The 25049-nt window shown below is 36.5% G+C and overlaps 1 protein-coding gene across 1 annotated transcript in view; it reads right to left on the reverse strand.

The window, feature by feature from the left end:
• Window positions 1-25049, reverse strand: part of CEP128 (centrosomal protein 128) — a gene marked incomplete at its 3' end in the record, with an annotated part of 210477 nt that overhangs the window by 139549 nt on the left and 45879 nt on the right. Inside the window, exons 7-8 of the mRNA XM_007470471.1 lie at window positions 22421-22493; window positions 9198-9314 (exon numbers count right to left, since the gene is read on the reverse strand). Coding sequence (XP_007470533.1) covers window positions 9198-9314; window positions 22421-22493 — 190 coding nt within the window. The remainder of the gene's footprint in view (window positions 1-9197; window positions 9315-22420; window positions 22494-25049) is intronic.

Here is a 25049-nt window from a genome sequence, read left to right on the forward strand (position 1 = left end):
AAAAACTCTAATTCGAAAAGATACATGCACCCCAATGTTCAAAGCAGCATTATTTACAATAGCCAAGACATGGAACCAACCTAAATGTCCATCAATAGAGAAATGGATAAAGAAGATGTGGTACATATATACAATGGAATATTACTCAACCATAAAGAAGAATGAAATAATGCCATTTGCAGCAAAATGGATGGAACTAAAGATTATCGTACTAAGTAAGTCTGAGAAAGACAAATATCACCTGATATCACTTATATGTGGAATCTAAAAAATAAAAATGATACAAATGAATTTACAAAACAGAAATAGACTCACAGACATAGAAAACAAACTTATGGTTACCAAAGGGGAAAGGGGGCAGAGGACGGATAAATTAGGAGTTTCGGATTAACAGATACACAGTACTATATATAAAATCAATAAACAACAAAGTCCTGCTGTATAGCACAGGGAACTATATTCAATATCTTGTAATAACCTATAATGGAAAATAATCTGAAAAAAATACATATATATATATATATATATATATAAATATATATAACTGAATCACTTTCCTGTACACCAGAAACTAACAAAACAATGTAAATCAACTATACCTTAGTTAAAGATATATAGAGAGAGATTTTTTAAAAGGTATGTGAAAAGAATATTATTGCACAACTGATAAAACATTCATCTCTCTAAAGAAACCTCTACTGAGAAATGAAAACAATGTTGTTTAAAATGTGATATTTGAGTTCTGAAGGCCAGGGAAGGCCCTCACCAAGTTAAGAAAATCTGACATTCATGTGCCAGCAGTAGCACATAAGTAGTTGAGCTTCACCAAGGGAAGTGGATTCCAGAGTGTGTGCTTAGCCCTTTTGCTTAGACCAGGAAGAAAGAAAAGAAGAAGAAAAAAAGAAACAGAAAAGAGTGAACAATTCTTTAAAAACTCTAAACAAGAAAAGGAGAGTGGCTTTCCCTCAACCAATTTCCAATGACTAATACTGTGATTTTCATTAAGTGGGAACAGATAAAGCTCCGAGGACCTAAGAACCTCATTAGATCACTAAAAAGAAGCAAGTTTTATTAGCCAAAACCACAGATTGCCACCCTATAATACATTATACCTAGAAATCTCCAACATTCTGGAATTTTCAATGATTACTACTAATTAAGAGACTGTGACTTTTGAATGTCATAATTTTCACTAACACTGAATTATACATTTTAGGGAGGCAGGAGAACATAGTGGCTAAAAGTCCAGGCCTACTTACTCACCTACAGATTCAATTTTTCACCATAGCCAGAAACAAAATATATAAATTACTATTATCATACAGTATAGATATAGCCATAAGTATTTTTTAATATCGAAAAGAAAGCAAAATATTTTCTCTCCTTAAACGTGACCTTTCCAGAATAGTCTAAGCCACTTAACTTGTGAGTAGGAAAATGCATCAGGCTAAATTAATCCTTTCCAGTTTCCATTGCACTGTTTAATCCAAAACCACCTATTAAAAGTATATAGGTCACCACTTATATTAAAATGACAAAATATGAAATTAAACATTTCTTATCAATAGTGATCCTCTATTGTACTGTCAGAGATGGAATTCCAAATCATTGCTCAAGCTTTTAGTCAAATTGACAATTACAATGCAAATATTCAGGCTCTGGTTTCTCAAGAATAGGGGTGGGAAGCAATCTTCCTTTCCCTCTTTCTTTGTAATTTTGGGCATTCTGCAAAGAGAGTAGAATATAAGCATGGAAAATTTCTCTAATTCTCTCTCGCAAAAAAGAACAATTGTCATTTCAGTACTATTCTTATGCTCACCAGATGCAATGTGCTTTGAGAACAAATGTATAAAAATCAAGGTTTAAAAAAAAGGCTACCCACATGCTGTATCTAATTATTCAACAAAGTATCCTCTTCAAAGTAATTACCACTAACAAGGGTATGCTTCCTTTTGTGAAATGGAATTTTAGAAAGATCTGCTTTTGTTTTCTGTCAGCTTACATTATAATTTCAGGTTTGCAATTTTTGTTCCTAATTTTCAACTGGCATGTCTCCTAATACTTAAAAAAAATTTTAATCTGTCAATTTAAAAGGGTTAATGATCTTCAAGCACACATAAGTGCATCTGCAGAACATCACTTTTAGAGAAAACCACTTTGTAAAAGAAAAAAACATTCCTTTTGTTTTTAAATCTTTTGCTTTTCTTGTTGTCTCTAATTTTTTACACTTTATAAATCTAAGAAACATTTAAAAGGAATCACAAGTTTTCTAGGACAGTTATAAAACATAAACAATATAATGAGAATTCACAAACCTATACCAATAATAATGAATGAATGAATGAATGAGTGGAGAAAAAGACAAGCCCTTCCTGACAGTAGGAATCCAACTAATAAATGTGAAAGGAATGACAGAATATTTTTTAAATCACTGTTTAGTATCACCTATAGCAGTAACTGTTTCACAAAAGAATCATCAATAACTGCTAAAATCTGTAGGTGAAAATTTGATGAGAAATAAGCAATTTTCAAGTTTTAAAGAGCCTCCCCATAAGACAAATAATTTAAAAGGCATAATATAGTAACTTCACAGTAGAGAAGCCTGGCAAGCAACACCTTAACCAATGTTCAGTTTTTACCCGTATTGGGACAAATCAACACTGCATGCCCCGATATGATATCCTGGGAAAAACGCAACAACAATTCTCTGGGTTTCCTGCCAAAAGCCTATAACCTAATCTAGTCATGAGGAAAAAAATCAACAAACCTAAAACAAAAGACATTCTACAAAATAACTGGCTAGTACTCTGCAAAATTGTCAAGGTCATGAATGACAAAGAAAAACTGAAAACCTGTTCCAGATTAAAGGAGACTAAAGAGACATGATGGTCAAATGCTATATGTAATCCTGTATTGTATCTTGGACCAGAAAAGAACTTTAAGTGGCAAAATTAGAATAAAACCTATAGGTTGGAGGGTGCTTCAAGATGGTGGAGGAGTAAGACATGGAGATCACCTTCCTCCCCACAAATATATCAAAAATACATCTACATGTGGAACAACTTCTACAGAACACCTACTGAACACTGGCAGAAGACCTCAGACTTCCCAAAAGGCAAGAAACTCCCCACGTACCTGGGTAGGGCAAAAGGAAAAACAGAGAAAAAAGAATAGGGATGGGACCTGCAGCAGTGGGAGGGAGCTGTGAAGGAGGAAAGGTTTCCACACACTAGGAAGCCCCTTCACTGGCAGAGACAGGGGGTGGGCGGGGAAGATTTGGAGCCACAGAGGAGAGCGCAGCAACAGGGGTGCAAAGGGCAAAGCAGAGAGATTCCCACACAGAGGTTCGGTGCCGACCAGCACCCACCAGCCCGAGGCTTGTCTGTTCACCCGCCGGGGCGGGTGGGGGTTAGGAGCTGAGGCTCGGGCTTCAGAAGTCAGACCGCAAGGAGAGGACTGGGGTTGGCTGCATAAACACAGCCTGAAGGGGGCTAGTGTGCCACAGCTAGCCGAGAGGGAGTCCAGGAAAAAGTCTGGAACTGTCTAAGAGTCAAGAGACCATTGTTTCGGGGTGCGAGAGGAAAGGGGATTCAGAGCACCGCCTAAACAAGCTTCGGAGACAGGCACGAGCCACAGCTATCAGTGCGGACACCAGAGATGGGCATGAAACGCTAACGCTGCTGCTGCAGCCACCACAAATCCTTTGTGCAAGCACAGGTCACTAACCACACCCCTCCTCCTTGGAGCCTATGCAGCCTGCCACTGCCATGGTTCTGTGATCCAGGGACAACTTCCCTGGGAGAACACACAGCATGCCCCAGGCTGCTGCAATGTCATGCCAGCCTCTGCCACCACAGGCTCGCCCCGCATTCCTTACCCCTCCCTCCTCCCGGCCTAAGTGAGCCAGAGGCCCTTAATCAGCTGTTACTTTAATCCCCTCCTGTGTAGGCAGGGAACAGACACCCTTAGGCAACCTACACACAGAGGTGAGACCAAAACCAAAGCTGAACCCCAGGAGCTGTGCAAACAAAGAAGAGAAAGGGAAATTACTCCGTGAAGCCTCAGGAGCAGTGGATTAAACCCCCAGAGTCAACTTGATGTACCCTGCATCTGTGGAATACCTGAATAGACAACAAGTCATCCCAAAAGTGAGGCAGTGGACTTTGGGAGCAACTGCAGACTTGGGGTTTGCTGTCTGTGAATGCCTTGTTTCTGATTTTTATGTTTGTCTTAGTATAGTTTTTAGCACTTGATATCATTGGTGGATTTGTTTATTGGTTTGGTTGCTCTCTTCTTCTTTCTTTACTTCTTCTTAATTTTTTATGTTAATAATTATTTTACTTTAATTATTTTATTTTTTCTAATTTTTTTATTTTTTCTTTCTGTTTTTCTCCCTGTTCTTCTGAGCCGTGTGGTTGACAGGGTCTTGGTGCTCCAAACAGCTGTCAGGCCTGAGCCTCTGAGGTGGGAGAGCCAAGTTAAGGACACTGGACCACGAGAGACCTCCAGACCCCACGTAATATCAATCGGCAAGAGCTCTCCCAGAGATCTCCATCTCAATGCTAAGACCCAGCTCGACTCAACAACCAGCAAGCTCCAGTGCTGGACACCCCATTCCAAACAACTAGCAAGATAGGAGCACAACCCCACCCATTAGCAGAGAGGCTGCCTAAAATCATACCAAGTTCACAGACACCCCAAAGCACACCACCAGAAGTGGCCCCGCCCACCAGAAAGACCAGATCGAGCCCAACCCAACAGAACACAGGCACCAGTCCCCTCCACCAGGAAGCCTACACAAGCCCCTGAACCAACCTTACCCACTGGGGGCAGACACCAAAAACAACGGGAACTATGAACCTGTAGACTGAGAAAAGGAGACACAAAACACACTAAGTTAAGCAAACTGAGAAGACAGAGAAACACATAGCAGAAGAAAGAGCAAGGTAAAAACCCACCAAACAAGAAACAAGAAAAATCTCAAATAAACAACCTAAACTTATACCTAAAGCAATTAGAGAGAGAACAAAAAAACCCCAAAATTAGCAGAAAGAAAGAAATCATAAAGATCAGATCAGAAATAAATGAAAAAGAAATGAAGGAAACAATAGCAAAGATCAATAAAACTAAAAGTTGGTTCTTTGAGAAGATAAACAAAATTGATAAACCATTAGCCAGACTCATCAAGAAAAAAAGGGAGAAGACTCAAATCAACAGAATTAGAAATGAAAAAGGAGAAGAAACAACTGACACGGCAGAAATACAAAGGATCATGAGAGCTTACCACAAGCAACTCTATGCCAATAAAATGGACAACCTGGAACAAATGGACCAGTTCTTAGAAAAGCACAAGCTTCTGAGACTGAACCACAAAGAAAGAGAAAATATAAAGACCAATCAAGCACTGAAATTGAAACTGTGATTAAAACTCTTCCAACAAACAAAAGCCCAGGACCACATGGCTTCACAGGTGAATTCTATCAAACATTTAGAGAAGAGCTAACACCCATCGTTCTCAAACTCTTCCAAAATATAGCAGAGGGAGGAACACTCCCAAACTCATTCTATGAGGCCAACATCACCCTGATATCAAAATCAGACAAAGACCTCACAAAAAAAGAAAACCGCAGACCAATATCACTGATGAATATCGATGAAAAAATCCTCAACAAAATACTAGCTAATAGAATACAACAGCACATTAAAAGGATCATACACCATGATCAAGTGGGGTTTATCCCAGGAATGCAAGGATTCTTTAATATAGGCAAATCAATCAATGTGATAAACCATATTAACAAACCAAAGGAGAAAAACCATATGATCATCTCAACAGATGCAGAAAAAGCTTGGCAAAATTCAACCCATTTATGATAAAAACTCTCCAGAAAGTAGGCACAGAGGGAACTTATCTCAACATAATAAAGGCCATATATGACAAACCCACAGCCAACATCGTTCTCAATGGTGAAAAACTGAAACCATTTCCTTTAAGATCAGGAACAAGACATGGTTGCTCACTCTTACCACTATTATTCAGCATAGTTTTAGAAGTTTTAGCCACAGCAGTCAGAGAAGAAAAAAGAAATAAAAGGAATCCAAATGGGAAAAGAAGAAGTAAAACTGTCACTGTTTTCAGATGACATGATACTATACATAGAGAACCCTAAAGATGCTACCAGAAAACTACTAGAGCTAATCAATGAATTTGGTAAAGTAGCAGGATACAAAATTAATACACAGAAATCTCTTGCATTCCTATACACTAATGATGAAAAATCTGAAAGTGAAATTAAGGAAATACTCCCATTTACCACTGCAACAAAAAGAATAAAATATCTAGGAATAAACGTACCTAAGGTGACAAAAGACCTGTATGCAGAAAACTTTAAGACACTGATGAAAGAAATTAAAGATGATACAACAGATGGAGAGATATACCATGTTCTTGGATTGGAAGAATCAACATTGTGAAAATGACTATACTACCCAAAGCACTCTACAGATTCAATGCAATCCCTGTCAAACTACCACTGGCAGTTTTCACAGAACTAGAACAAACAATTTCACAACTTGTATGCAAACACAAAAGACCCCGAATAGCCAAAGCAATCTTGAGAAAGAAAAAAGGAGCTGGAGGAATCAGGCTCCCAGACTTCAGACTATACTACAAAGCTACAGTAATCAAGACAATATGGTGCTGGCACAAAAACAGAAACATAGATCAATGGAACAGGATAGAAAGCCCAGAGATAAACCAACACACATATGGTCACCTTATCTTTGAAAGGAGGCAAGAATATACAATGTAGAAAAGACAGCCTATTCAATAAGTGGTGCTGGGAAAACTGGGCAGCTATATGTAAAAGAATGAAATTAGAACACGTCCTAAGACCACACACAAAAATAAGCTCAAAATGGATTAAAGACCTAAATATAAGGCAAGACATTATAAAACTCGTAGAGGAAAACATAGGCAGAACACTCTATGACATAAATCACAGCAAGATCCTTTTTGACCCACCTCTTAGGCAAATGGAAAAAAATAAATAAATAAACAAATGGGACCTAGTGAAACTTACAAGCTTCTGCACAGCAAAGGAAACCATAAAGAAGACGAAAAGCCAACACTCAGAATGGGAGAAACATTTGCAAACGAAGCAACTGACAAAGGATTATTCTCCAAAATTTACAAGCAGTTCATGCAGCTCAAGATCAAAAAAACAAACAACCCAATCCAAAAATGGGCAGAAGACCTAAACTGACATTTCTCCAAAGAAGATATACAGATTGCTAACAAACACATGAAAGGATGCTCAACATCACTAATCATTAGAGAAATGCACATCAAAACCACAATGAGGTATCACCTCACAACAGTAAGAATGGCCATCATCAAAAAATCTACAAACAGTAAATCCTGGAGAGGGTGTGGAAGAAAGCAAACCCTCTTGCACTGTTGGTGGGAATGTAAATTGATACAGCCACTATGGAGAGTAGTATGGAGGTTCCTTAAAAAACTTAAAATAGAACTATCATGTGACCCAGCAATCCCACTACTGGGCATATACCCTGAAAAAACCATAATTCAAAAAGAGACATGTACCACAATGTTTATTGCAGCACTATTTACAATAGCCAAGACATGGAAGCAACCTAAGTGTCCATCAAAAGATGAATGAATAAAGATGTGGCACATACATACAATGGAATATTACTCAGCCATAAAAAGAAACAAAATTGAGTTATTTGTAGTGAGGTGGATGGACATAGAGTCTCTCATACAGAGTGAAGTAAGTCAGAAAGAGAAAAACAAATACCATATGCTAACACATATATGTGGAATCTAAAAAAAGGAAAAAAAAAGGTTCTGATGAACCTAGCGGCAGGACAGGAATAAAGACACAGATGTACAGAATGGACCTGAGGATATGGGGAGGGGGAAGGGTAAGATGGGATGAAGTGAGAGAGTTGCATTGACATATATACACTACCAAATGTAAAACAGATAGCTAACGGGAATCAACCACATAGCACAGGGAGATCAGCTCTGTGCTTTGTGACCACCTAGAGGGGTGGGATAGGGAGGGTGTGGGGGGAGACTCAAGATGGAGGGGATATGGAGATATATGTATACATATAGTTGATTCACCCTGTTATACAGCAGAAACTAACACAACACTGTAAAGTAATTATACTCCAATAAAGATGTAAAATGAAAAATTTTTTTAAAAACCTATAGGTTAAATCATAGTATTGATCCAATGTTAATTTCCTGTGACTACAGAAGAGAATGTACACACCGTATTATTTAGATTTAAAAGTATTTACATCATGTCAGCAACTAGCTCAAAAAAAATTTTAGATATACATGTATATGGAAATACATATATAAAACAATAAAGCAAGTCTGGTAAAATATGAATACTGGGGGAATTGAGGTAAAGGATATACAGAAATCCTTTGTTCTAATTATTCAACTTCTTCATAAGTCTAAAATTTCGAAATAAAAATGTTACCTAAAGTGTAAGTAACCTCCGTTTTGAATTGGTTTGATGATAGTCTAGGCCAGGGATCTGCAAACTTTTTCTATAAAGGGCCAGTCAATACTAATTTTAAGCTTTGTGGGCCATATGTTCTTTTTCACAACATCTCAACTCTGCCAACGCTGTGTCCCAAAACCACCCACAGACAAACTGAAAATGAATGGGAGTGGCTGCGTTTCAATAAAACTTTATTTACAAAAATCGGCAATGGGACAGATTCAGCCCATTGGCCAGTTTGTTAACCCCTGGTCTAGTTCACACCAAGGAAAATTAATCCAAATAATTATACTTCCAGTTAACATGTATTCAGCACATGCTAGACACTATGTTAAGTGGTTTACCCACATTAACTTATTTACCCCTGCACCAATGTGATCAAGTAAATACTATTATTATTTCCATTTTCCACAGAGGAAATGGGCCTAGAAGTCAAGGAACTTGCCCAAGGTCACACAGCCAGTAAGGCGTAGACTCTGGGTTTGAACCAGGTAGGCTTGTCTTCACACAATGAACTATAACCAATATGCTATACTTCTACAGACTGAACTATACTTTCACATGCAACAACTAAAGAATTATAACGATTTTAACAATAGCTAAATAACCACCAAAACTCAAGATTTACATTCCGAGAAGGTATTTTTCACAAACCTCCTGTAGCTGCAAAGAAATAAGTCCCAGTTGATCCTGCCGTCTTTCCACCAGCTCTCTTTCCGTACGCATCTCTCTTTCTATTTCTTGAAGCCGTCGCTCTACCCGATCTGAAACCTTAACATGAATAAAGCGAAAAGTGAGATTACAGAACTGTTAGGCAAAAAAAAGACTAAAACTGAAGAGATATTTTATGCCAGATACACTATCGCCTAAAGCATTTAAGATTGGCTTATTTATAGAATCCTTTTTTAATGACACTATTATAAAACAGGTCACAAAAAAATTGACTGAAAGTTGCAATAGTAAACAGTCATTAGTCTACAATTAATCCAAATCTGGATCCCAATAAAGGACTTAAATTTTCCAAAGTAGAATATAATATGTCAAAAGATCAGAGTTAAAAGTAATAAACTAGAAAATAGTGCCCTCTGGTGAGTTAGAAGAAAAATACCAATTTTACCTACAACTGCATTTATTACTCTATTAATGATAAACTGTTCTATCTATTTAGTTCTTTTTCATTTTAATTATCTATAAGTGTGACCTGCCTAGGAAGGTTTTGATGTTTATATGCATCAAATAATTGAAAGGGCTTGTCAATCTTTGCTACTATGATCTGCTAAAAATAAACCAGTTGTAAAAGATCAAAAACTAAAGTCAAACTGCAAAATGTTTAATTGGGACTCTCTAAAATAAACATGAAAGAATTTTCTCTCTGATGTGAGATCTTCCTTGCTAAAAGTTGTGCAAATGCAAACACACTTCAGAAGCATCACTATACAGTCCCCTAAATAAAATATACACTATTTGACTATTTGTGTATATTTCACGGACGAGGTACAGTAGATAGAAGAGAAGCAATAAATACAGCCCTGGTATAAGAAATCTTTTGCCATAAATTCTATAGAGTCAAGAAAGGTCCTGGTCACAAGGGATCTTACTGGGGCAATAGGAATGTTCTAAACTGGATTATGGTGATAGCTGCACAACCCAGTACTTCACTAAAAATCACTGAATTTTACACTTAAAGCAGATTAATTTTATGGTAAATTACACTTCAAGTCAGGATGTTTTTTAAAAAAACATTGGTAAACATAAGTTTAATTAGTCAATAAAGGCTGAGCAAAAATATTCCATCAAAAAATGATCAGTTAACATTTACTAAGACTGGTAAGTCTTGGGTTTCCAACTTCAAGTGCTGAAAAACAATTAAGATGTTTACTATGATATTCACAGTGCTTTACTAAAACTTCAAAATAGCCTTCAGCATCAAGCTTCTAATTTATCCTAACAATCAGCCCTAATATCCCAACAATTTATTACTGCATCTGAAATAAAGGCAGTACCTGCTGTTATAGAAAACATTATAAATAAATACTGAAAAATAAAAAGTTGTTAATTCATTCCATTTTTACAAAATGGAAATATCTTTATCGTTCACTCAATATAAAAAGTAATTAATAGCAACACTTATCAAAAATAAATAATAGGGAACCACCTCAAGCACATTAGGATGGCTATTAACAAAAAACAGAAAACAAGTGCTGCGGAGGCTGCAGGGGAACTGAAACCCTGGTGCACTGGTGGTGGTTTGTAAAAGTGGGCGGCCGCTATGGAGAAGAGTGCGGTAGTTCCTTAAAAAATAAAAACAAAGGTACCATATGATCCAGCAATTCCATTTCTAGGCATATGCCTAAAAGAACTGAAATCAGGGTCTCAAAGAGATATATGCGCACACCCATGTTCAAAGCAGCATCATCCACAATAGCCAAAATGCGGAAGCAACTCAAGTGTCCATTGACAGATAAATGGATAAACCAAATGTGGTTTATACATACAATGGAATATTATCGAGCCTTTAAAAGGAAGACATCCTTACACTTGCTACAACATGAATGAACCTTGAAGGCCTTATGCTAAGTGAGATAAGCCAATCACAAAAAGACAAATACTGTATCATTCCACTTACATCAGGTATGTAGAACAGTCATATCCATAGAAACAGAAAATAGAATGGTAGTTGCCAGGGGCTGGGGGAGGGGGAATAGGTAGTTGTTTAATGGGTGTAGCTTCAGTTTTGTAAGATTAAAAGAGTTCTGTATTTGGTTGCACAACCACATGAAGGTACATAACACTACTAAACTGAACACTTAAAAATGGATAAGATGGTAAATTTTAGGTTATATGTATTTCACAACAATCAAAAATAAACAAACAAATATAGAATAAAAAATTTTTTAAATCTGCTAATACCACCTAGCACGAAGAAAATAATGCTAAGTACTTTGTTGTATACTTCCAGAAATTTTTCTATGCATATGTGTATGACCAGTCAAACACATATCAACTTCATTTAACTTTTTAAACAAAAATTGGGTGTTATACATAGTATTTCATAGATTTTTTCAGTTTATATATATATATATATATATTTCTATTTTTTTCCCCACAGATCACAGACAACTTTCCATGACAACAAATCTACATCCTCATTTTTAGCAAAGGCATAGTTTTAATTGATTAAAATAATTCCCTATTGATAATGGGATAACAATTAATATTTATTTTTAAATATTAACATCTCAGTGATGAGATGTTACTTCCATGATTAGGTTATAAAAATTCTAACTTTCAATCCTGCTAGCATGTTCTCTCTTGCCTTCTCACTTGCTTGCTCTAATGAAGCAAGCTGCCATATTGTGAGATGCTCTGTGGAGAAACCATGTGTCAAAGAAACAAAAGAGGGCTTTGACCAACAGGTCATGATGCTTGATGCTTCAGTCCATTAACCTACAAGGAACTGAATGAGTGAGGAAGCAGATCCATTCTAATCAAGGATTGAGATGACTGCAGCCTGTGAGAGACCCAGAGCCAAACAACCCAGCTAAGCCATGCCTGTATTCCTAACCCACAGAAACTGTGAAATAATAAAAGTTTTAAGCCACTGAGTTTGGGGAGATTTGTTATGCAGCCATAGATGACTAATGCAATTTTAAATTGGTTTTCAAATAAATCCTCACCCAAGAAATAAAGACTCTCATGAAGAAAATATATATATATTCTCCACTCCATCCACAAAATGTCTATCTATTTCATAGAATTTTGTTCTCCATTTCAAACTATTACAGCCCCCCATTTCTTCCATGGTAAAGGAATTTTAACTAGACAGGTGGCTACAAAATATAATCAATACATTTTGTGGCCTCTTCAGCTGCTAGCTGGCCGTGTGACTTAAATTTTGGTAAATGGGATACATGCATAAGTGTTGTGACAACTTCAAGAAATTATCCATAAAGGATAGCGCATAGGCGCCTTTTGCTCTCATACTCATTCCTTCCTCTGTCTTGCTGCCTAGTACACAGATGCTGCCATCTCCGACCATAAATTTGAGACCATAACAGCAGGAAAAACAAAAAGAGAATGACAGGAAGAGCCTGAAACTATTACATACTGTAGATCAGTACATACCACGTGGAACCCTGAACTCCCTAACTAAGACTTTCCCACAGGAGAGAAATAACTTAGTCTTTTTTCCCCAATCACTATTATTTGGGGTTTTCAGTTATTTATGGCTGAAACTGATCTTAACTGACAAAGAGAAGCACTTAGTGGAAGGCAAAATGCTAAGCAAATACAACTACTGCCTTATACAACCATCGGAACATGGGAAAATAGTGATATCCTGCTCTGTTTCAGTCAAGCCTGAAGAAAATTATAATAAAATGAATAGGCACTATAGCTAGTCAGTATTGAGAAAAAATAAAACAGATACACAAACTAGCATGATTGAAAATGAATAAACACAGAAAGTATTTTATGAATTTCAACAGTGGTAGAATGATAATCTGGTGGCCTCTAAGGCCACCAAAGTATCTTTATCGACCCAATCATCCAGACAGATCAATATGCTCAAAATACTTGCCTTTTCCTACTGCTAATACACTGATTCACCCAACTCCAACTAAGTCAGCAACAGCCAAAGACCTAAAATACACATTTCTATAACTCCAGTTTTCTCTTTATCTATTCTTTCTCGTCTACGTCTACATTATATTCTGTATCAGTTAGGGTACAGTCTAGGTTCTCTCAAAAAGATCAAACAACCATCAGCTAAAATAAGATTAGTATTACATGTGTGCTCTCTCATCTTACAGCCCAGAAGAAAGCAGGACAAGCTGGCAGGCCACTCTGCTCCCTAAGGTAATTCAGAGGTCCAGGTTCCTTCCATCTCTTGTTCCACCACCCCTAGATAGTTATCCTCACCTGCCTGGTTTAAGCTGGGTTAGTGCTACATCCCCAGTTCAACCCACATAAGGAGAAAGAAAGTCCCAGACAAGTGGCTTTGTCTACAAGGAGACAACCCAGAAGTTGCATGTACCACTTTTACTCACACTTAGTCACATGGTCACGACTTAGCCACACAGGAAAACTGAGACATGTCATCTCTACCTGAGTAATCACATGCCTAGATAAAACTGCCAGGGGTGTGGAGAGGGCTGATAAGGGAAGGAAGATGCAGATCTGATACTAAAGGGAAGAAGAAACTCAATACAATGGGCCGATGAGAACTAACATAACTTCAACACACATATTATAATTTTAAGGTAAGCCACCTTTCATCCTTTTTTGGAAAAGAGTAAGATAAATGCTAATTCTCAGATGAAAGTATTAAAAAGAAGACATTTAAAATACTAATTATAAAATTGAGCAGTATGTAACAAATTACAAACGCACATAGACTTTAACCTTGTAAATACACTTCTAGAAATTTATTCTACCAATTTACTTTCCCATGTGAAAAACGGTACATGTACAAGATCAATAATTGCAGTGCTGTGTATAAAAGAAAAGACTTAGACCACCGAAATGTCCATCAATATAAGACTGGTTAAATAAATTTTGGGACATTCATTCAATAGAATGCTTTAAATATTAAAAGAAAGGAATTAGGAAGCTCATGAGAGGCTAATATGGAACAATCTCAAATCTCAAAAATACATTAAGTGAAAAAGGCAATATACAGAAGAGTGAGTTTATTAGGCTAACTGCTAACAATTAAATAACAAAAAAGGGAGAGCAGGAGAGGCCTCTCTCAGGGTAGTGACATTCAACAGGAGCCTTGAATGACAAAAGGGAGCTAGTCATGCAAAAAATTGGGGAAATAAAAGTGAAGCCAGTACAAAGGCCATAAGGTAGGAATGAGTTTGGCAAATTCAAGGAACACAGAAAAAGCCAGATAATGCAGGCAGTATAGGCTATCCTAAGGAATTTGAAAAAGAAAAAGCTCAGGCAGGATTTTAAAAAGCATGGGAGTAATTCACTGTGATGACAATTTTTAAAAATCACTTGGGGGAATTCCCTGGCAGTCCAGTGGTTAGGTCTCTGTGCTCTCACTGCTGAGGGCCCAGGTTCAATCCCTGGTCAGGGAACTAAAATCCCAAAGTCTGTGTGGCGCAGCCAAAACATAAAAAATAAAATGAAAAATAATAAAATAAAATAAAAAGTAAAAATCACTTGGTAACTGTCAGCACAGATATGGGCAATTGTAGGAGGTAAGAGACCAAGTTCAATGCAGTCTACTGCAGTGAACTCAAAAAAAGTGACTGAACAGAAGTATTAGGCAGATACAGATGGAATTGAGCAAGATTTCAGAAATGAAAAGGACAAGATTTGATAACGGATTGGAAGTGTGGTATGTAGAAAAAGATGTGGAGTGAATCCTAGGTGACCACTGGATGGATTGTGATGCCCTTTCCTGAGACAGGGAAGACCAAAGCAAGAGCAAGTAAAAACAGTTCTAAACAGAATGGCATGGACTTTGTACCTAAGGACACAGCATATATTTGCAACTTTTGAATGATAAGATAATTCCAATAATAAAAATTACTTTAAGGACTGCATTTATTATTGCCTCCTCACATTTACTTTCTATTTGTAAGACCTAAGGGAAAAATATTAACAACATCACCCAATACTAAAAAATTCATTTCTTTCAGAGTACGTACCAATCAATCAAATTTACTACTAAGATATCAAAAAGTCCTGAATCTCTAAATTTAGTTATAAAAATAGCAAAATAGGGACTTCCCTGGTGGTGCAGTGGTTGAGAATCCGTCTCCCAATGCAGGGGACATGGGTTCAAGCTCTGGCCCAGGAAGATACCACATGCCACAGAGCAACTAAGCCCATGAGCTACAGCTCCCGGGCCTGAGCTCTGCAGCACACAAGCCACAACTACTGAGCCTATGTGCAGCAACCACTGAAGCCGCATGCCTAGAGCCAGTGCTCCGCAACAAGAGGCCCATGCACCGCGGCGGAAGAGTGCTCCCCACTCGCCGCAACCAGAGAGAGCCTGCATGCAGCAACGGAGACCCAACACAGCCAAAAATAAATAAATATATTTATTAAATAAATTAATTAAATAAATTAAAATAGCAGAATAAAAATTAGAATACCTTTAAAGTTAGCATTTAATGAAAGGAGGTGAAACAAAAAGCAAAAGCATTCTGTTTATAGGATTGTATTCTGGCTTTTCAATATGTTGATTCCTCAGATCTTTAATAATATCTGCTGGTTTAAAATCCATTCCAGGGCTTCCCTGGTGGCACAGTAGTTGAGAGTCTGCCTGCCAATGCAGGGAACACGGGTTTGTGCCTCGGTCCGGGAAGATCCCACATGCCGCAGAGCGGCTGGGCCCGTGAGCCATGGCCGCTGAGCCTGCATGTCCGGAGCCTGTGCTCCGCAACGGGAGAGGTCACAACAGTGAGAGGCCCACGTACTGCAAAAAAAAAAAATCCATTCCAGTAAGTATTTGTTACTTATCCTACTGTTGTAATCTGTGCAATAACTATCTGACTAAACACAGCATTGAGAAAGTTTTTAGAGTCGATTAATGATCAACTCTTCCAGTAGCTGGATCCACGTTTACATTTTTAATTTAAATAGTGACCCTCCTACAGAAATCAAAATAAAATTGTCTTTTTCTTCCATAAATAATCAAACTTAATATGCACTCATATCACACTCAAGCGGGTAAAGCCTAGACAACTAATAGACTAAAATTTCCCCTGTGGTATGAGGCGCACAAAATATTGTTTACTATCACGATTGTTAACAGAAAATATTTTCCATAGCATCATGCTATAAATAATATCTCCCTTCCAATGTGCGGTTTGAAAAAAATATATATATATATGATTCCCAAAGGATTAACAAATTAAATCTTGGCGTGTTTGATAGGAATACTTTTTGCCCCTCAAAGAAAAATGTGTTGTATAAACTTTCAAGATGTATTTTAGTTACTGAGAAAATGCATGATACACAATTGCAATCTCAGAATAAAGCACAATAATTCTGATTAACAGGAGTTACCAAAAGAATGTGAAATTGGTGGGAGATAGGAGCAGTCATTCATTTTTCTTTATATATTTGTACAATATTTAAAAGTTTGCCGCAGTGAATGTGCATCACTTTGGTAATTTTATTTTAAACTTAAACCTGGAGGGGGGAACACAGCTGCAGCCTCTGAGAAGTTTAATGCTCAAACAACAAAACTGCATCTTCCCTGACAACATGCTATCATGAATTCACAAATACAACACAATATGTCAAACAGTTATAAAATGTAAATGTTGACTTCAGTTGGAATAAGTGAGTCACAATATCTATATTAAGCCTTGCACAGATAGAAAGTAAACATCATGTGGCCTTCAGAAGACCTTCTAAAATTCCACAATATTATTTTTAAGTTTTGCATTAGGCAATTGTTTCTTAATCAGAACTACATACACCCATGTGAGATTTGACATGCTCTCTGTACAGTTATGAGACAACCCTACTTTGAAAGCAAATTACAGAAAGCACAAAACAAGGTGTAACATCACAACTTGATGCGAGGAACTAGCAGATGAACAATCCAACCAAGTGCACAGTTAGGTGTGTATGATTTTCCAGGTTTTGACAACATAAAAAGATGTGCCCTGATGAGCTGGGCCCACTGGACAGTTGAGTAAACAAGCAAGCTGTATAAACCAATTACACCAAAGAACTGAGCACTAGTGAGGTGTGACATCTATGGAATAGCTGTGCAGTCACAGCTTTTATCTGATGTGGGATAATTCTTGATGCACAGTAATGATGAGAGAACTCAGGCTTTCTTTGAATTCAGCTGCTAAGATTGAACTCAGTCATTATATTTTAGACCCACATTAACACTCTAGACTATATAGACAGTACTTGCTAATTTTACTTGCTATATGAAAGAAATATAAAAGAAGTAGCTCAGGTTCTCTTGTAAAAATGGCAAAAGGTGAAACTTACAAAATGTAATGTGCATTATGCAAATTAGCATTTCAAACTCCCCAAACTCAAACTATCCCACCTATCTAACAATGTCAAAAACCAGCATGACCACTGGATATGTCCACGGCTTAGGCAGATCTATAAGGATCTCAGCAGAACATTGAAGATATCTGAGTTTGGATCAAAGCCATCGATATAAGCATGCTCACGAGTTGTATACCTATGTAGCAAGTAACAGAAGCCTCATACAAGTGCATTAAGAATCACAAACATAGTAATGGAATCTGATAGATACAAAAAGATTCAGGGAGTTTCACTTCTAAAAATGACAGACTAGATAATTCAGGCCAATCCTTCCACTGAAAATAACTTAAATAGCAAGAAATAATACTTTAAATATCTGTTTTAAGGCATTGGAAAGCTAAAGAGATAAAGACATATGAGACCAAGATGCAAGAGAAAAAAGAAACCCTATCCTTTCTCTCTCAAATATCAGCCCATTTCAGAAAAGGCAGCAGAGACACTGAGAAGCTGAATAGTTTTTCAACAGATGCATAGGGTAAAAGAAGAAAAACAAGTTGAGAGCCCTTCCCAGGAAGGGGGTCCCTGGTTAAACTTCTCCATCCCCACAACCCAGCCTGTGGGCTGGAACCCTGAAGGACTATACACTAGCAGGAAGGATGAATCAGAAATAGCTGAAACCTGGCACTAAAGTTTAACACTGAAATATCGCAACAATAAATGATAAGGTAATTCATGACTGCTATGGCCCCTAATCTAATCTGTAACCAAAAGGAAACATGTCCTTTCATACATAGTAATTATCAAATTATCTATGCAAGTTTACTTTGAAGAGAATGAAATAGTTTCTGTCATCAAAAATAACTAGACAATCAAAAGTAAACAGAAGGCAAAAACAATGCGATCAAAATCCCAGGAAAATAAGACATAATAGAAACAGACCTATAGAAGATCCAGATGATGGAGTTATGAGACACAGATACACAGATTGAGGATTAGAACTACAAAGTAAAAAGAAAAGAAATAAAAATTCTAGAAACAAAATATGTAATAACTGAAAATAAAAATCAGTGGGTGGTTTTAATAGATGTGATTCAGCTGAAGAAAGGAACTAAATGAAAGGTCAGAAGAAAACATTCCAAATGAAGAACGGAGAAACAAATTTTAAAAACTATAAAAATGGGGCTTCCCTGGTGGCACAGTGGTTGAGAGTCTGCCTGCCGATGCAGGGGACAGGGGTTCGTGCCCCAGTCTGGGAAGATCCCACATGCCGCAGAGTGGCTGGGCCCGTGAGCCATGGCCACTGAGCCTGCGCGTCCAGAGCCTGTGCTCCGCAACGGGAGAGGCCACAACAGTGAGAGGCCCGCATACTGCAAAAAAAAAAAAAATTATAAAAACAAACATAGAGAGGATCTGTCACCAAAAGACCCACTCTAAATAAAATTCTAAATGGAATTCTACCAGGTATATGCAGGTTCACTCTAAAGGAAATTTTACAGTATGTTCCTAAGGCATACATGGAATCTCAGAGATGTAGAAAGGAATAAAGAACATACAAAGAAATGCAAAACAAAGAAGAATAAATATAAGGGTAAATCTAAATGAACAATTATTGTATAAAATAATAACAGTGATGTCTTGTGTGGCTCGATTAAACATAGAATTAAAATACATGACAGTAAAAGAAAAGTGGAGAATGAGGTTAATGGAGTTAGAGTTTCTTAGATCCTTGCACTTGCTAGGAAGAGCTAAAAGTGCTAATTTATACTAGATTTAATAAATCAAGGATACATGTTCTAATCCCTATATTAGTTATAAAAAGAATTTAATAATAAGGTATAATTAGCAAGATAAATATGAAAAATGGAAAAATTAAAACTAATAAATCCAAAGGACAGAAGAAAAAATTTAAAAAACAACAGAGGTGCAACCAATAGAAAGTAAATAGTTAAGATGGTAGATTTACACAAACTAAATCAATATTTACATTAAATGTAATAGGGTAGATCCTCCAAATGAAAAACAAGGATAATTATATTTTTTAAATGTTAAATGATACTCTATAAAATAGCATAAAAATACCAACTCCAAGGCATAAATCTTATAAACAATGTATTAAATATAAGACATCTGGATAAAAAACTATAAAAAATTATTGGAGGGATTTGCTATGTTCATAATTGGAAAACGCAATATGTAAATATTTGTATTCTCTCCAAGTTGACCTACAGAAACAATGTAATCCAATCAACATCCCAGCAGGCTTTTAAACAACTTCATATTGATTCTAAAATGTAATGCAAAGAGTAAAAAACAAACAAGACAAGCTTGAAGAACAAAGTAAAAGGACTTACTCTACCATATTACAACTTATCAGAAAGCAACAGTAATCAAGACAGTGTGATATGAGCACTGGGATAGATGTATTAACTAGATGACTGAACGAAGAGTCCAGTAACAGATGCCCGCACATATGAACATCTGATTTATGACCAAGACAGAACTGTAAAGTAGTGGAGAAAGGGTGGTAAATGAAACTGAATCAATTGGATATCCATATAAAATGTATGACCTCTACTTCACACCAGAAACAAATATCAATTCCAAGTACATACTAGATCTTAATGTGAAAGGTAAAACACTATCCTTCTAGCAGATTATATAAGGGAATATTTTGATGATCTTAAGATAGGGAACAATTTCTCAAATAGGTCAAAAAAGCACTAACCACAAAAGAAAAGATGGAAAATGAACTAAATTAAATTTTAACAAAAGGTTCCATTAAAAGAGTTTTAAAAATAAGAAGCAGCAGCTGTAGAATAGGAGACAATATTTGAAATACGGATAACTGACAAAGTGCTTGTATACTAAATATATAAAAAACTCCCACAAATCAATAACAAAAAGACAATCAAGCCAGTAAAAAAGTGGGCAAAAGAAGCAAACTGGCATTTCAAAAAAGAAACTAGCCAATAGCCGACAAACATACGAAAAGATGCTCATCATCATTAGTAATCATGAAAATGCCAATAAAACCATGGTGAGATACTGTAAGCACCTAACATAATGGCTACTAATGAAAGACTAATAATACCAGGTCTTTGAAAAGCAACACAATTTCTCATATGCTGCTAAAGAGTATAAATTAGTGAAGCCACTTTGGACACCTGTTTATCAGTATCTACTAAATTGGAAGGCAACTAACAATTGCACTCCATGTTACATACCAACAGAAATGCAAACACGTGCACTAAAACAATAAGACTGGTAGCAGTAGGTTATGCGTAATAGCCCACAATTTGAAATAATTCAAATACCTATCATAAAATGTTAAAATATATTGCAGTATATCCATACGATGCAATACTAAGGAGCAATAAAAAATGAACAAACTGCAAGTACATGACACATCACCCAGAAATATCACAATCAGCAAAATGATCAGCAAAAGAAGTCAGACACAAAAAAAATGCCCTACATGGTTCCATTTATATAAAAAGTTCAAAACAGGCAAAATTAATCTATAGGTTTAAAAGTCAAAATAGTGGTCAGAAAAGGAGAAATCAGTGATTGGGAGGGGGAATAAGGAGGCTTCTTGTGCACTGGCAATGTTCTATTTCTAGATCTGGGTGGTGGTTTCATGGGTGTGCTCACCTTGTAATAATTCATCAAGCTATATAATAATACATGTACTTTTCTATAAGTACATTGTACCTCCAAACTTTTTAAATTAAAAATAAGAGAAAATAAGTTGATCTCTTTGAAATTAGAGCATATCCATATCTTAGCATATGCGGCCAAAAAATTCAAACTTCAAAATAAATTCAGCACATCTATGTAAGAAACTGTAAACACAGTAACATCTGGAGAAAAATTACAAGTGGAGAAAAATTATCTGCTTTTATTAGGAAACTCTCAATTTTAATAAAACAAGTTAAAATTCTGCTACTATCCCTTGCCTTACAAAAACAACGTTTTTGTGGTAAATGAATGAATACACAATTGCTCCTGAAGTGGATAAGTTTGCAACAGTTTAGTGACAAGTTCTAATGATATTTTTCTCGTAAAAAAAGAAAAAAAACAACCTGATGATGCAAAGAAATGGACAATGTATGTACTTTATTTTTTATTTTAATTCCATCAAGAATAGTGATTTGATAAAAAGAAATCACTTAATAATGAGTGTTGGGCTTCCCTGGGGGCGCAGTGGTTGAGAGTCCGCCTGCTGATGCAGGGGACACAGGTTCGTGCCCTTGTCCGGGAAGATCCCACATGCCGCGGAGTGGCTGCGCCCATGAGCCATGGCCGCTGAGCCTGCGCGTCCGGAGCCTGTTGCTCCACAACGGGAGAGGCCGCAACAGTGAGAGGCCCGCGTACCGCAAAAAACAAATAAATAAATAAATAATGAGTGTCAACAATCTGAGTTTGAGATAATAAAACTCGAGAATTAGGGTTTTTTTTCAATCAGCACCACGTCAAACAAAAAACAGAGAGCAAGGAGCTCTTTGCAGCAATGCTGATTACACGCTTCTGTGAGATGACCTGAAAATACTTAATGGGGAGTGTTACAGTCACTACCAAAAAATTCTGTATTTCTCAACTATCATTTAATAAAAACCACAATATCACTGAGTCAATAAAATTTTAAATCTCTTTCAAATATTCATGACTCTAAAAATTAATTCTATCTCTAATATACTACCACTATAAATATTTCAAACTTAAATACCTAAAATTCATGAATATTTTATAAGAGGTGCAAGAACATATTTTTAGACAAAATGGCACATACTACCCAAAAAGTTAAAATCTAGTAAACTTCACTGTGATTACGACCAGCTCAATCACTCTACCACCTGTGTATGAAATAAAACTTTCTCTAAATAAAGAGTTCTCACCACTTCTTGTTTTTGGGTTTCATTAAGTTTTTCAGTCAGTTCTTCCAAAGCCCTTTTTGTTTCAGCATCGGACCTAGGCACATAACAAAAAAAGAGTATTTTTTTAAGTTGGCTATTTGAGAAAATATACATAATTCATGAAATTTACAACATCATAATATGTTATTACATAATACTCTGCTGCAGTGGTTCTTAGACATTAGCAAACCTATGAAACACCTGGAGGACTTGTTACAAACACAGTATCTATCAGTAGATATGCAATGGAGCCCAAGAACGTACATCCTTACAAATTCCTAGGTGATGCTGATACTGACAATCTGGGGACTACACTTTGAGAAACAATGCTATACTAGATCACCTTCAATAAACAAACACACGGAAATATCTCCCATTTTAAATTAAGAAGAATGAAAGAGGTAAGGAGGACAAAACTCTTGATCTCACATCCTCTCCAGGAATTCGTAATCAAATTACATCTGAGTGTGCTATACAAACTCTGTCCTCACTCATTTATCTCCCATTACCTTTTTCCCATCAAATTAATAACACACATGATAAATAATCAAATCGTACAGGAAAACATATAAAGAAAAGCAAAGCCCTTTCTCTCTCACACTTATCTGGTTCCAACCCCCGCTGGCAACCATGCTCAACTAATACGTTCTCAATTCTTTTGCTGGCTACCTCCATCATTTTCAACTCTAGATATTTTCAACTCTGTTTTGAAATATTTAACTCACAATCCTCTTCAATTTCAGATAAATTTATTACTATTTTCAGTTCTTCTATTGGTTACCTGTGTAACTCAATACATTTATACCCATTATGAATTACTCCATCATAGAGAATTAATGCTTTTTGCTTACATTCTATCATGCTCACATTTTAGTCAGCTTCCTAGTTGGATCACTAACTTTCCTGTGCTTTTCTTTTTCTAAAGTTTTCTGTTACCTTTTGGCCTTACACAGGCCTTATTATCACATCATTGATGTTTTTCTCCCACTTATTACTCAATCATCTACTAAGAATCTACTCCATTCTTCTTGACTACATTCTTCTCAAAGGACACTTACTTCCTGCTCAAATTCAGTGATTACTTTCTGGGCCTGCTATATGGCTATCATGCTGGAAATTACTTTCACTGAAGTCTCGGGTTAGTTTTACTATTTCTTATAACCTATATCTTCCTTTTTCTTGGTTGCCATTTTATTTTACTCATATGCCCTTAGTAATTTCCTCAGAAAGAAGTTATCTTAAACGGTAGACTTTCTAAGTCTTTAGATCTCTGAGAAAGTCTTTACTTGTACTTCTTTCTTGGCTTTTGTGGTTCCATGTGCTGCTGGATTTCCCATACCTCACTAGCTCTTTCTTCTCAAGCCAGCTCCTCTTTTTATATGACTTCTAAATATTGGAATTCCTGGGCACTCAGCCCTGTCCTTGATGTTCTCCCTACAGTTTCTCTCTAGATATCATTCATTTCCATAGTTCCAAATACCACTTCTATATGCTTACCACACTTAAATTTATCTCTCTAATGGAGACTTCTCCTTTGAGTTCCAGAGTAAATATCTGGCTGCATATTTTACATTCCCACTTGGATATCTCACTGGCATCTGAAACCTAACATATCCAAGGCCAAACTCTTAATTTCTATGCCTCACCTACCCCCACCAGTCTTCCATATTTCATGAAGTGGATTTACCATCTATTCAGTTACTCAAAGTCAGAAATCTGAGAGTCATCCTTGGTTTATTCTCTCTTACCCCTCATATCCAATCCATTGCCAAATCCTAGCTCTCTGATCTCAAAAAAAAACTTGAAACATCCCTGTTCATCTCTCCCTTACCATAATTCTGGTCAAGCCATCATCTCTCATGCTAATGCAACTGTCTTCTAGTTCACCCTCCTCTAATCAATTTTTCATATGGCATCCAAAATAGGTGAGTTCTCAGTTAACTTTATATCATCCTTTCTAAAAGTTTACTTATTATAAATAATAAGTGTACTCTTATTATTTGTGTTCCTTTTGCAATAAATGTCATGAAAAAAATTAAAAATTAGTAAGTAAATGAGAATATCAACCTTTCTGAATCATGTAGGAAGTTAAACCTAACAACTTCCTACCCAGAATTTTTATAAACATGAATTAAGAATTGTGGTCTAAGTAAAGCAGAACTGGATCCTAAATCTTCCTCATCCACAAAGTTAAGCCACCAAGATTCAGAAGAAAACTGACTCTTATTTTGGCTTTAATAAAATTTCTCTGCCTTACATATGCCCCTTGGTCACACAAACTATTACCAGATGGTACCAGCCCATGGATCAGAAGATTCCCAGTCCACCACTGCATGTCCAAATGACCATTTAAACTAGTCAACTAAACCATCCCTGCAACTTCCCCTGTATCTTCCTACAGGACAACTACTTCCTGAAACTCATGTTCCTAATGCTTAATTTATACCCTTCCTCCAAATGTGGAAAAGCTACATAATAAAGCCATTCCAAGAACATACTGTATTAGAATATTAATGCCATTCTGTTGAGTTTATCAACTTGTCAGAAATAAATACCTAAGTATTAAATTAACTAACTCTTGCCATTTAAAAGATTAAGAACACAGCTCAAT

This window comes from Lipotes vexillifer, unplaced genomic scaffold (genome assembly GCF_000442215.2).
Source record: "Lipotes vexillifer unplaced genomic scaffold, Lipotes_vexillifer_v1.1 scaffold841, whole genome shotgun sequence".
Taxonomy (NCBI): Eukaryota; Metazoa; Chordata; class Mammalia; order Artiodactyla; family Lipotidae; genus Lipotes; species Lipotes vexillifer.